At 32.3% G+C, this 13,577-nt stretch overlaps 1 protein-coding gene across 3 annotated transcripts in view; it reads right to left on the bottom strand.

Annotated features, from left to right (window-relative positions):
• LOC119071504 overlaps nucleotides 1–13,577 on the bottom strand; it is a 181,986-nt gene that overhangs the window by 35,243 nt on the left and 133,166 nt on the right. For all 3 annotated transcript variants that reach the window (XM_037176376.1, XM_037176367.1, XM_037176385.1), the window contains one exon: nucleotides 3,830–4,066. In XM_037176376.1, coding sequence (XP_037032271.1) covers nucleotides 3,830–4,066 — 237 coding nt within the window. The remainder of the gene's footprint in view (nucleotides 1–3,829; nucleotides 4,067–13,577) is intronic.

Raw genomic sequence — 13,577 nt, forward strand, 5'->3', positions numbered from 1 at the left:
AAAGGAGAGGCGAATATATAAGAAATTTCCAAATTTAGTTTCGAGCTGTCTCTGGCTATTATATACTTTTGAAATTTTTACCGATATTTTAAAGTGGGTTAAATAGGGCTCGATGTCCTCGTATGAAAATAAAACACACCCCTGTGTATCCCAATCACTTTCGAACGGTTCACGGATGTGCTCAAAATAAAAGACATTGATCTAACGGGATGTGGAAACCAATAGACCTGTGTGTAGAACTCACGCCAACTGACAACTGCCAACCGACAACTTCAATGCCACTTATTTTTCAATTTTCTGCTGAATCCAGAGGTTATTGGGACAGAACAAATTTGGTTCAAACTCAAAAACCACTATGCGCCAGAGATTTGATAACAGATGGCGTTGTTTCCGTGTCACCGGAAGCAACGCCATCTGTTATCAATTCTTTGCTACGCGCTCATTAGTGTAAATTCACAAAATTAAAAATTGATGTTTACGTTGCTGTGAATGAGGATGTCAAAGACAAAAGGAACGTTGAATTGAAAACCGTGAAATTATACAATCCAATTCATACCACTCGTGTTATGACGACGATTCTACTCATAATGGGTGTGTTACCAGAATGAGAATGAATAGATTTAATTGAATGGAAATTGTCTGTTCAAATAGTTCTCTAACAGTAGCAAAAAAACAACGTTGGACCGATCAATTTTGGGTAGATCTTCGGTTACAGTCAAATGAATGATAAATTAGAGCATCAAAGAACATTGTACGCGTCTATGTTGAATAAACAACACCGAAATAATAAAGCCAAACAAAACCAAATATTCGAAATATTTTCGCTCAATTCACACGCATCGTGCGACATATGACATTTAATTTAATTTCTTGTTGCTCTTAAAATAGTTTTGCTGCTTCTTTTCAAACAGTTAAATTAGCTGATATGACTTCATGCTCACACGATCAATTGTTGTCACAAATTGATCAAGATAGGAGAGTTGATGGAGTGCTCTAGTTATTTTTTGTTGAACTTGATTATATTAAAAATGTGTTTCTGGCCCTCCAATTCGTAATTAATCTTAACATGACACGGGACAAGAAATAAAAACTCGTAAATAATAATTACTTTCTCATTGAATGGAGAGATATAAACGTGGTTAAATTCGGTATCAAGTTTTCTTTTAATTACGTTGAAAAACCTCCTCACGAATCGTTTTAATCAATGCACTCAATTAACCTCAAACTATTCCACAAAGCTTCCACTATAACAACAATAAATTTCTCTTTAGCAATTATTTTGAGTTTTTTTCTCTCCTTTCATCAATAAAACCTACCAACCGATTTATCTATCGATTTATTTTTAAGTTTTGTAGGCGTAAGATACACTTCGTTAAAAGTTATTTTTTTTCGTCTTCTCGTAAGTGCACCTCCTTCTAAGCGTTTCGATTAGCGCTTAGTTTTAAAATAAATGTTTTTGCGCAGACAAACTAATCGTTCGGTTGAATTAGCCATGGATTTTAAATTTAGTTTCAATTATTTACATTTCCTTCTTTAATTAATAGGTCAGATTGTGAAAGATTTTCATTCCCGTACCTTGGTCAATAACAAAATTTATGTTTTCTCCACTTTCAGCGATTATAATGTTTCGATTTCGATTTTAATTTAAAGTGCCTCTCTTATTGACATTTTCAATTTAGAATGAGTGTTCTAACCAAGACCACTGCACAGTTTCGCACTCCACTGAGTGGAAATTCAAAAATTTAAAAATAAATTATTACAGCTACTCACACGGTCAGTAAGTTATGTATTTCATGAGCATGATGTCACTGACTCAGTTTAATTATATTTAAAATAAATGAGATGGAGAAATGACATTTTTATTGTTGGTGTAGTCGTTTCGGCTAATTTACTAATGACTCGGAATTTGAAATTGAATGAATCTGGGTCAGCCAGTTTGTTTTTCCTCATTCCTAATAATTTAACTGAAATTTTGTAGAAACGTTTATTTAAAGGTTCGACGAAATTCTTTCGATTCGTTTGTTTCATAATTAATGACCTTGCCCTACGATCTATTATATGACCACTACGACTAGTTATTGGTAAATTATAGTTCAGTTTTACCATCAACGATTTTTTATGCTTGCAGCTAGAAAATGCAGCATTATAGCCTCAACCAAAAACGCTTTTTCGTATTTCGTAGCCGCAAGCAAGAAAATCATCACTGTATCGTCTTCCTGGGAATTTGATTTTTTTTGACGGGAGCTTAACCAATGATAAATAAACCTAACATGTCATTGAGCTTAACAACAAATATTCCAATAATGTACTTCAGTCGAAATGAAAAATTTATCAATTAAATACAACGAATATAAAACTACTTGTCATCTGTTATCAACCACAGACAAAAATATTCGAAAAGCTCTACTAATTGTGCTCTTATATAATATGAAAACCCATTATGAAACTGATGAAGTACAAGACTTCGTAAGTAATAGTATAGCCTAAACCAAAGAAGTAATAGATGTGTGTAAGTGATACGTATGCCATTTGTGAAAGGTTGAATCTGTAGATTTCTCGTGAGACTAGTAGGGTTGCATATTCAAAAGCTGCAGTTTCTGTGCTAGCTGTTCATTTTCGGTCTTTTAACTGTGGACTTGCTGAAAGACCGTCATTTTTCTGTTGTGGTTTGTAAATGATACGACAAAAAATTCGTTTAACAAATGTAAATCTAGATTTTCATTTTCAGCCTTTTTGGTAGGCGACCATGCGACCAACGAAATACTAAAATGCAGAATCTAGACATTCATTTGTTAATTTAAATTTATTTGGAAACACTCTTATGCCACAACAACTCCGTTCGGTATTCACATTTACGCGAGTGTAACTACAAGACCACTCGTTTAGAGCTTCCATCATTATGACGTCAAACAAATAAAGTCTTCGAATATTTGCCTAACAAACAACCCATATTCGAATAAAATTTTATGGAGGCAAGACTGTTGCATGCACAAATAAGCATACAAAGAAGTCGCAAGATTTCAGACCGTTTTTATTTTTATTAAAAGATTAACAAACATAAAATTCTCACGAATAAAAAACCTGTGCAAATCTCTGTTGACAACTTCCCATGAATAAATAAAAATTACGCCGAATAAGAGAAACTTAATACAAAAACAGAAATGAAAACACTATCTATACTGTCTAATGATGAGCATGGAAAAACGGCGAAATAAAAAAAAAAGATTTTCAAATCAACATTACAGATATAATCCCAGTAAAATAAACGAATTCGACATGTTTGAAAGGAGCTCTCAATAAGGTAGTCACAAAGACTGTGCAACTTATTATTATAGCAGAAATTAAGTCTCTCGATAAAAGACGATGGCAAAAAAAACCGTCCACCTAATAAAAATTAAATGCACACCGTACTCGTATCCGAGTGGTTAGAAAGAAAAATGTTCAATTTGCATTTCTCATTTATTAAGAGAAAATATAAATATTTTGATTGTGATCGACGATAAAATGGATTTAGTAATAGAAGTAGTGTGCTTTCATGTTCGCTGCATTTATTATATTTGAAACATTTGAATTTAAATTGAATTGAAATGTAATGCAGAAGTTAGAAAATAAAGTAATGAAAACAACCAACAGGTTGAGAACATGGAGAAAATGTCAATTCGTTAATAAGATTGTAAAATCTATACAAAATGAATAAATTATAATTGAAATTGAAATAATGTCATCGATTCGAATCGATTTCGAGTGGGAAGAAAGTCAAAATGGAACTACTGGTAGCGACTGTCTGTGTATACACAATATTTGATGATATAAATGCAATTTAACTTACCGATGATTCCTTTCGAGACAACAGTGTTTCAAATACACATTGAACTTCAATTGCCTTCAGGTATAAGAGGTGATATCGACGTTCCAATGCCTTCAAATTTCCATCACCTTTACGAGTCGTTTCGGTTGGTAGGGATTTTTCTATTGAATTCTTTTTATCATTTGCAGCCTTTGTTTCCGCTGAACGAATGCAAGCCGCTACAACTCTGCCTTGCGAAACGATTTCACGATATAAACCCTGTAATTAAATAAAAAAAAAATAATAAATTAGTTAGACATCTTCCTGGATTGAGCGGACACTATAATGTACGCGTTGAATTGTACAATTAAAAATAAATATTTAAATAAACACTCGGCTGCAATTACATTTTATGGTCATTTACGAGACCGTTGTGGGTAAATAAACTTTAATTATTAATTTAACTTTATGGCTAATTTTACAAGAAAAAACGATTTTTTTTGCTCAAAGCATTCGATAGCCTCTCGACATGCATTGGCTTGATGTGACTTTTCAACGAGTCTTAAGTATGTATCAAGGGTATATCTTACGCAAACACCATATCAAATATCTGGATATGGACAGAAATTTTGATTTTGTATAAATACGTCGGTTTGTGTCAAAGACGATCATTACGTGTCTCATCATAAGACTGGAGGTTTTCGTGAAGGGTTTGGTGTACGCTTCAAAATTACCTTAATTTTAGACGGTAAAGCTTTTGTAAGACACACGGTTTGTTTACATAAAGCTTGACGAAAGAGCAAGTACCGAATAACAACTCTGTTTAAATTAAAAACTGCGTTGCATTGGAGAAATACGTTGGCTCGTTAAAACGCTTTCATTTTACTGCTGAAACGCATCAGGTCCATTTCGTTGTGGATCAGTAAAAATAGTTTCCATACGAAAGATCAATGGCAGTTGTTGGTGGTAAAAAAAAAACGTTTCTTTACCAGTAAATTAGCCATGCATAGATATGAAGAAAAGAAAATTTAATTTATGTTTTAAACGTCCGAGTGCAAAAAATGAATATGATGCGCGTCATCTATACCCGCACATGGGTTCCATATAATTTATCTGCGAAATTTTACACGTTTTCTATCAAATTTTATGTTAATTTATTGAACGCACATTGGAGAAGCATGAAAGTTTCATAATCTATGATTGTACATTGCGTTTCGATCGTTTATTAGTTTGGTAAGCAATCGTGTACGTACTTGGTAACTATAATATGCGAAAGCAAATTTAATCCTTTCTATAACAACACTGAAAACGGTAAATCGGTAATGTGGGTTTATTAGAATCAATTAACCTCTGCTACATGCCACAGAATTAATAATTATAAAATTTTCTTTCTCTCTGGTGTGTACACACGCCAATCGCATATTTTAATGTACTGTTTTGGGTCAATTAATTTTATTTATTATATTTGTTGTTCACCATTTTGTCGAGTTTATTTCGAACGTTTCGTTTTCTTTATCTGATCATTTTGAGTTTTATTCTTTTCAAATTATAAAATATCGAATTTTGAAATCGGTACTATAAAAACGAACTATTTAACACCCACGCAAAGGCTTATACAGTTCTTTTTTTGTGTGTGCTGTTTTTGTCTGTTGTTCTTACTAAACAATTTAAAGTTTTATTGCATTGCAACGGAATTATTATCGTCGTACTATATTGTATCGTGTATCAAACAAATTAACGACTGGAAAAAAAAAATTGTTAAATCGTTAAAATAATTTATTTTATCTGTTTTTTCCGAAGAATTTCGTTTGGCGATATATACATTGTGTTTTAAATAACCGTTTAGAAATGCATTAAAACAACGACCAAAGTAAATGTTCTTTACAAAAAAAAAAAAATTAAAAAAATTCAAAATTTATTTTCATGTGGCGCCTTTTTCCAGTTCTGTTCAGTATACACATTGATTCCGTTTGCACAGCCAAAGACATTGTAATGGATTTGAAATTATGTCTGCCCTTATTGCTTAGAATGGAAAAAAACATTCTTTCCGAGTTAATTTTTATGTTCAACAGCGAATTCTTTTTGCCTTTCTATTCTATGTATTATATCAAAGCCCGAACTACCTACATGGATGTACAATGTAGGTAGTGGTAACATTCTATATGTACAATGAGCAATGAGAATTAATGGCATATAATCTGTACGTAGTTAAGTAGTGAATGCCTGATTGTTTAGTGATGAATCGAAGCAATTTCTTCCATAATCACTTTGAATTAGATGCTTCTTTACGAATAGATAGTCGTCTAATTATCGTTGTTTGCTTTGTCAAGCCCACGACTTCAGTTCTCCCCTTTCTCGGAGATGTTGAATTAAAAAAAAATATTTTGTCGTGTAACCTAACCGTGTTTTTTATATTAATTCAATTACGAAAGAAGCAGCAAGGTATGTAATTCCTAATTGAGAGAGAAAAAAAATTGTTAAACTCAAAAAGGTACGAACAACAAATTGATTAAATTTTTCTGCTGGAATCCCATCGGTACTCGAATATTTTTTAGGTAATAACACAATTCAAAATGTTATGCAACAAATATGCCATTGTCTTATCTCTCTCATCGTGTAATGGAATTGTTCATTACCCGACGATTTGTTCAACATCCGATTACGTAGCCGTATCTCGGATTTATGTAATTTGAATCTAACATTCATAAACTGAGACCCAAGATGTATTACAGCCGTTTTTATCGAACACCGAAATCAAAACATATATTTTCTTTGAATAAATTAACTCATAATCTTGTTCATTACAATGCATTATGAATTTTAAGAATCGAAAACTGAAAAAAAACGTAATCCCATCAACAGCAATATAATACACCAAAGATGAAAGTAAAAGTTTCTTAAAAGACTCAAGTGAATATTTTCTTGCTGGTTATGTTCAGGGGCAAATCTTTTAATAATCTTTATGGTGCATGAATGGCTGAAAGAATTTCAGAATGTTCCATTAAATAACGAACAAATGTACAGACTAATTGATGAAAATTTATTTTGTAATTGAGTCCAATCTATACAGATGATCGGGACTGGCTATCATAGACATCAGTCTTTATTTAAAAAAAATCATTTTTTTATTAAAGATATTCAATCGTAAACGACACAGAAAATTCTTTTTATTTTAATGTGCACTCATTTAAGGTAATTCAATCCGTCTCTAACGACGCTTGGCTACAATTTTAACCAAATGAAAAACCGAACATGTAGCAATTGTAACTGTAAATTTATATTTCATTTCTTTGGAGAAAAATATTTATTTTTTATGATTTGTTTTAAGTTCCATTGAAATCGAACGATTGCCAAGCTGAGATCACATAACACATTTGTAATAGGTTCGTAGTTAATGAGTTTCTTGTATACATCGATATTGCACGTTAAGCTCGCGCTATTCTCCAATATGTATAATAACCGCATTTTTAAACAATTTGTCTATGACCTAAGATAAAGGCATACATCCCAGACAGAACACAAGAAGTATGGCTACCCCAGTTATGATCGTTAGTCTATATCGACCAATATGATCCGATAGGTCGATACCAACGATAAAAATTTTGTAGAAAATTTTTATAATTTCTAGATCAAACCACAGTAACTGATTAAGCATTTTTTTCTGTTGTTGCTGTTTTTATGCTTTATAGCACACATTCGTGTTGCATTAGATCGGTATCGCATAATCATGCTATTATATTTTGTGAACGCCATGTGTATGCGATACATAGATATTGGGTACGATCTGGTTTCAAGGTAACAATATTTTTTGCTTCAATTTATTGGACTTCTCTTGTTTGTGTGCCTTATTCAGAAGCATTTGCGGTCAGTATATGGTGAATGGTCGTTTACAATATGGGCGAAATAGAATTCAATCGTAAGCGGTAGTTCCTTCTTTTACAAAAAAATTGATTAGATTGTTTATGTTTAGGCACTTGGAGTGTTTTTATTTATAGCTTGCAGTCCTATCGCCTCATTTCTGTATGGACTAGCAAAATTGTAGTTAGTTTTGTTTGATCGTTAAAAAAAATATATTTTAAGGTCAGATCCACGGTAAAATTTATAGAACGTATCGGGTAATAGCTCAAACATGACTAATTTTTTTCCGATTTGATTTATGCGGTAGTTTATCGAAATTTGATTTTATGGTAATGTTGAAATAAAGAGTAATTTTATTGAAACAAAATCGCTGTCAGTTTGATATTTAAACGATGTTGGTTTTATGATCTATGGTCACAATATTGTATAAACCATAAACTAAGCTTAATAATATTTTATGGTCACAGTCACCGATATAACACCATGTTCATAAATAATTTGCTTTGAAATTTACGATGTTGTTAGAAAATTTATGCAGGAAAAGTGCTGGAAATAACCGTTATTAATAGAAATTTATTTCGCATTGTTTCGAAGGAATGCGGAAGAACCACGGAAAAAAATTGCATCAAATTTTCATGTTGGCAACTAATTCATTTATCATGCACAAAATTTCGTTGTGGAAGGACACATTTCACTTATTCAAGCAACATATCGGCACTGTTGACATGAGTCATTGCATGTGTGGTGTCGATAGACAGCTAAGACTTCTAGAATTTCAGAATTAACCATTTTATTTACAATAAAATTTAATAAGTGCGTCTCAGGTACCTCTGAAACCTGCAAATTTTACCAAATATGAGGGAAAAACTTTGAGTTACTGTCGGCCTTTATGTAGTTGGTCTCCAAAAATAATTTTTTGGTCATTGGTAGAGGAAATGTTGCTCTACTGCTAGAACTATTTATTAGCTTCATCCCTCATGTATGCACGCCTCTATGACTGTTTGAAAATCACGTTTTTTTCAACTTTAGCATGTCTCTGTCGGCTTCACTTGCACTTAGGGTACCACATTTTTGTACAATTGTTATTAGAATTTCAGGCACTATCGATTGAAACCACAACCAGTTTTCCTCCACTCTCTCTGTAGACAGGATGGACGATGCACCACTGTCACCGAAAATACGGATGAAAATCAAAAATTTTTGTGGAACCTTGTTCAGGGCTCCGAGCTGACTAATAATATCGAAAAATATCAAAAGTGCATCGAAATGCTCAGTTAAAATTAATTCAACCGCACCGTGGGTCAGACACTGCAGACCTTCCAAGTTGGAAGTTCCAACAAAAAAATATTTTTTCAATTGCAATCTTGACGGCTCAGATGTGCACAAGGGCTACATCGCCTCTTCTTAGTGCTTAAAAATAGTGGAACATATGAATTTTCATCCGTGCAGTGCAGCGTCAATAATCCTTTTTTCTATACTCAAATGCAGCGTTTTGTAGCACTCACTCTGTCTCTTTTACCAACTTTTATGTTTTCCCTAGGTGTGTAATAATAAGCCACTTTCTACCCTAGAGGAAGCAAAAGCATGTAAATTGATGTTGGAATTTCACAGTTTCTCCCCTTGGTAAACAAACAACCATCAACATCAGAAAAGTGGCAAAATTTATTTAAAAAAATCTCCACCCACGACTTGATGAAAGCCCTTGTGCTCCGGGTCTATAAAATTAAATGAAACATAGAAATTGAATAATAATTTCATTGTTCTATTGTAGTCGTCAGTGCACAACAAAATCACTCCATCAAGACATTGAATCACAATGTTAAAATTGAAAAGAAGACACAAATCGGAATTGACCTCTCGCAGTGAGATGATGTTCTTTTCTTTGTCCCATCATTATAAAACATGAATATATGATGACAATACTGCCATAAACTTTACATTATGATGGACGCGTCTCAGCGATACTGTGAATTGAGATATATGATCTGTTGGTCGTGTAACATAATATCTTTCAAATGGAATTCTCACTAACTCAATAAATCGTTACATTCCAATGCGTAAATATATAAAACAGGATAAAGCAAACGACTTCATTGTTCAATAATTCCATAGTCTTAAAAGATGGATTGATTAGCAATAAATAATTCCATCAGGTTCATCACACCGAGGCTAAGATTTATCTCAGCATGAATTGTTACAAAAGCTAAAGAAAAAAAAACACATTTTCTGCACAGCTTTTATAATGTACATTCCGCATCGGATAGAACTATTGATGGACTAAGAAAACAATTACGTTCAACGAAATAATTACATCGTACATAACACAACACAACACAATATAAATATAATGTGCACAGCCAGCGTAATTATTATTTTGTTGTAATTATTTTTTCGTATATTATTTGCAGGCTTGAAGAGTCGGATTTTATGTTGTTTTTTTATTTGAAATGATTGATGGGTAGCGAAGAGCAAATCAATGCATCATAATACGAATGGAAGCCATTATTTAAGATGTGTTTATTTGTGATTAAGAAACATTTTTAAGTTGCAAATACAAAAGAAAACGGCTATAATGTATGCTTTGATAGTACAGTTACTGGGTATTTTATTGCAATATTATATTGTACGAGAATATGATATACACGGTATGTGTACACGGCTAACGATGATAAAGGCAGAAACAAATTTTCAAAAATTCTTCATCTTTTAACAGTCTGGTTTTCTTTCGGTTAAACACATAATTTAGCCAGCTAATTAGTTAGTTTATTATTTTAAATGAATTTCTTTACAATGTTTTCTTTCATTAACCAAGCGAAATTAGTAACACTGAAAAACTGGCATCGCACAAGTTGCCTATATTACCTCGAGTTAGCTTTTTAAAATTTGCAAGTTTATTGTAGTTTATTATCAACATAGAAGTTTAATTAGACGATTAAATTAACCGAATGCAATAGTCACTGAAGCTCGAGGTCAATTTTAGTTACCAACTGCGATTAAAACTGGGTCATTATTTTGTTTTTGTTTCTTTTTTAACTGTGTCTCCTCAAAATTACAATATAATTAGTGAAAGTTTCGTGCATCATAAATATGTATCGTAACTAAGTTCTCCTTATCTTTTAAACCATTGTTACGGTGTAATCAATGTCAAACATTTAGCTGGATATTTTATGTTTTATTTTATCGTAACACACAACAAAACCGTCGTGAGTTTTTAAAAATCGTAAAATTGTTTTCATAAATTAAAGCGAACAAGACGGGGACATTTCGGACAACAACCAATTATAGCGGTTTTTTCGTTTATAAAATGGATTTTCGGTTGTTAATTCGCTGTGCACTGCATTACGATCGTACAAATCATTTATATTGTCAAAACATATTATAAAAAGCGTTAAGCCGATGTTCTTCAGGCGATTTGTTTTCAATTATATTTATTGGAAATTTGAGAACGAAGCTCTTTTTTCGAGTTTTGTTTTGCATGAAAGCGAAGAGAAATTTGTATGGTTTCTTGGATCGATGTTATCTTAAAAATAAAGGGACTGTCGCACGGAGAATTACACAGGTCAAATCGATGTTTAAAGGTTAACTGTATTGAACAGGATATTACTAATGGCCACTAGGCAACAATTTGACACTTTTGGAGTGTGCACAAATGGTAAAAAAAAATGGTGAAACGTAATTAGAACAGGTGTCGTGAGTTCAAATAACCACTCCATAGGACACCACCTATCTAGAGTAGAATATCTAAGGGAGACAAAACTTTCTCATGCACTCATTGCACTGATTTTTTTTTCTACACCTATCAAGGGTCGTCAGCATTATTACCGATAATAAATTCCACCGACATGTTATGTTCCACACAAAGATTTATTGGAATGATGAATAAAATGAAATTAAAAAAAATAACAGAAACACTAACTGAAATGACCATCACCGGAAAGTCAGCAATTGGAAACACCTTTCAGAAACGGCTAGTTATCTGCTGTTAACAGAGACTACAAAAACAAACGATGAACTATGCTAAATGTTTTCTTACATAACAGAACGTTACGTTAAACTGATGAAGTACAAGATTTTTTTATCGAAGGCTTGTCTATACTGTTAACAATTGAAGTAATAGATTGAATAGAAAAAGTTTGAAACTCTTTGAACGGCGATATTGGTAGAGAATTCCATGCTCTATTAAACGCCGAGAATGTATTTTACAAAATTTGTCTGAATTGTACAATATTTGAAAAAGTTTATTTTCACCATCCCCGTCGAAACTTGAACTCCTCTATAATACACAGATTGACACTTCTTGCAACAAAACAATAATGCCTGATCAGCCTGCAGTCTAAGCTTTACAACGGTACCACACTTACAATACCAGCCTCACTACAAGTATCTGTTACAACATTTTGTTTGCAGCAAGGTCACACTACTATGAAATTTTCAATTATTCATCTATCTTCAAGTGCCCGTTCCTTTAGGATGAGTGGGATTGTTATCCATTCTTCATAAATAAGTGGTTTAAGTTATTTGAACCAATTTTTACAATGATTACGTGTATCAGTAGTCGGTGATTAAGCTGATTTTCTAGATAATTTTTTTGGTAAATTTCCTCTAACGTCTATTGAAAAAAAAAATCAGAGGTGGTGTCGCGACTCTATTTAACTTTTGTTCAACCCCACCGTACCAAATATTACAGAAAATTTACTGAATTTACAGAAAGAGAAATTCGAGAAATTCTCGGCAAACTTCAATAAATTTCGGTAATCTTTGTTAAGTTTCAGTGGATTTGCTCAATAATAGGCCCTGAGATGCAGACGATTTCGCTCTGTCGTAGATTTGTAAAGTGAAACAATTACTTTCCTAGATTAATCTCACCTACACAATAACCAGAACGTTATTGGATTGATGCAATGATTGAAAATACTACAAAAATGCATTTCGCTCTCTATCATTTCATGGGCTTCATTAAGTTTACTGAACTGTCGAATTTTCAATGCATAATTTATTCAATATGACAAACATTTATGTCAGAGAAAAAAACATACTCATACCGCCCAACTCTAGCATCACCTACAATATCAATGAAAAAAAAAACGTTCCTATATTTATACACATAAGATGCTTAAAAGCCAAACGATAAATGCAATCGGTGATCTTAATCAGACATATAAATCAATTCCAAAACCTCATTATATGGTGATTTCAAATATTATATTCAATAATAATTTTTTCATTAAAAAAACACTTCCATTGTGTTAGAATTTAATGAAAATTGTTATTGGTCTTATGGTTTTTTGATCAAATCGATTGCTGATTGCATGGAATTGTCAGATATAAAATGTGAATTCATACAATGAGATATATGTATATGCGATCACACACAATCGATTTTAATGGTATTGTTGGTACGGATTGGATATATACGTTCATATATTGGATATAAGTAATGCATTTCGATTATCTGATCAGAAGAAAATATAATAATTGTATTATGTTAGATGATTGTTTAATAACGAACATTGAATGGGTCTTGTATGCACAATTGTACGTATATTATACCACCTTATACACATATTTTCTGGCTGATTTTTTTTTCCACCTTTCCTCTCGTCTAAATTTATTTATTTTGATTTGAACAAGAAGAAAAGAAAAAATACCGAATCGATTCAAATAGAGCTATCACAATAAAAAACTTTCTATAAATAATGTCAAAAGTTCATCAAAGGTGCGCATCTTAAGCCTTCGAATTTTTAGAAGTGTCGATGCTGTGGCATGGCGGTATTATTTTATTATTTCTTAAAGTGCTGAACCAACAATAATTTGATTTTTCTTTTTGCCGTGAAACTGCGGTCCCATAATAATGTAAATGGTCGTGTTAATATTTCATAATTTTTACGTTCCACGAAGTTGATGTATAATATGAATACAAAACGTAATATAC

Source organism: Bradysia coprophila, chromosome II, assembly GCF_014529535.1.
Source record: "Bradysia coprophila strain Holo2 chromosome II, BU_Bcop_v1, whole genome shotgun sequence".
Lineage (NCBI taxonomy): Eukaryota > Metazoa > Arthropoda > Insecta > Diptera > Sciaridae > Bradysia > Bradysia coprophila.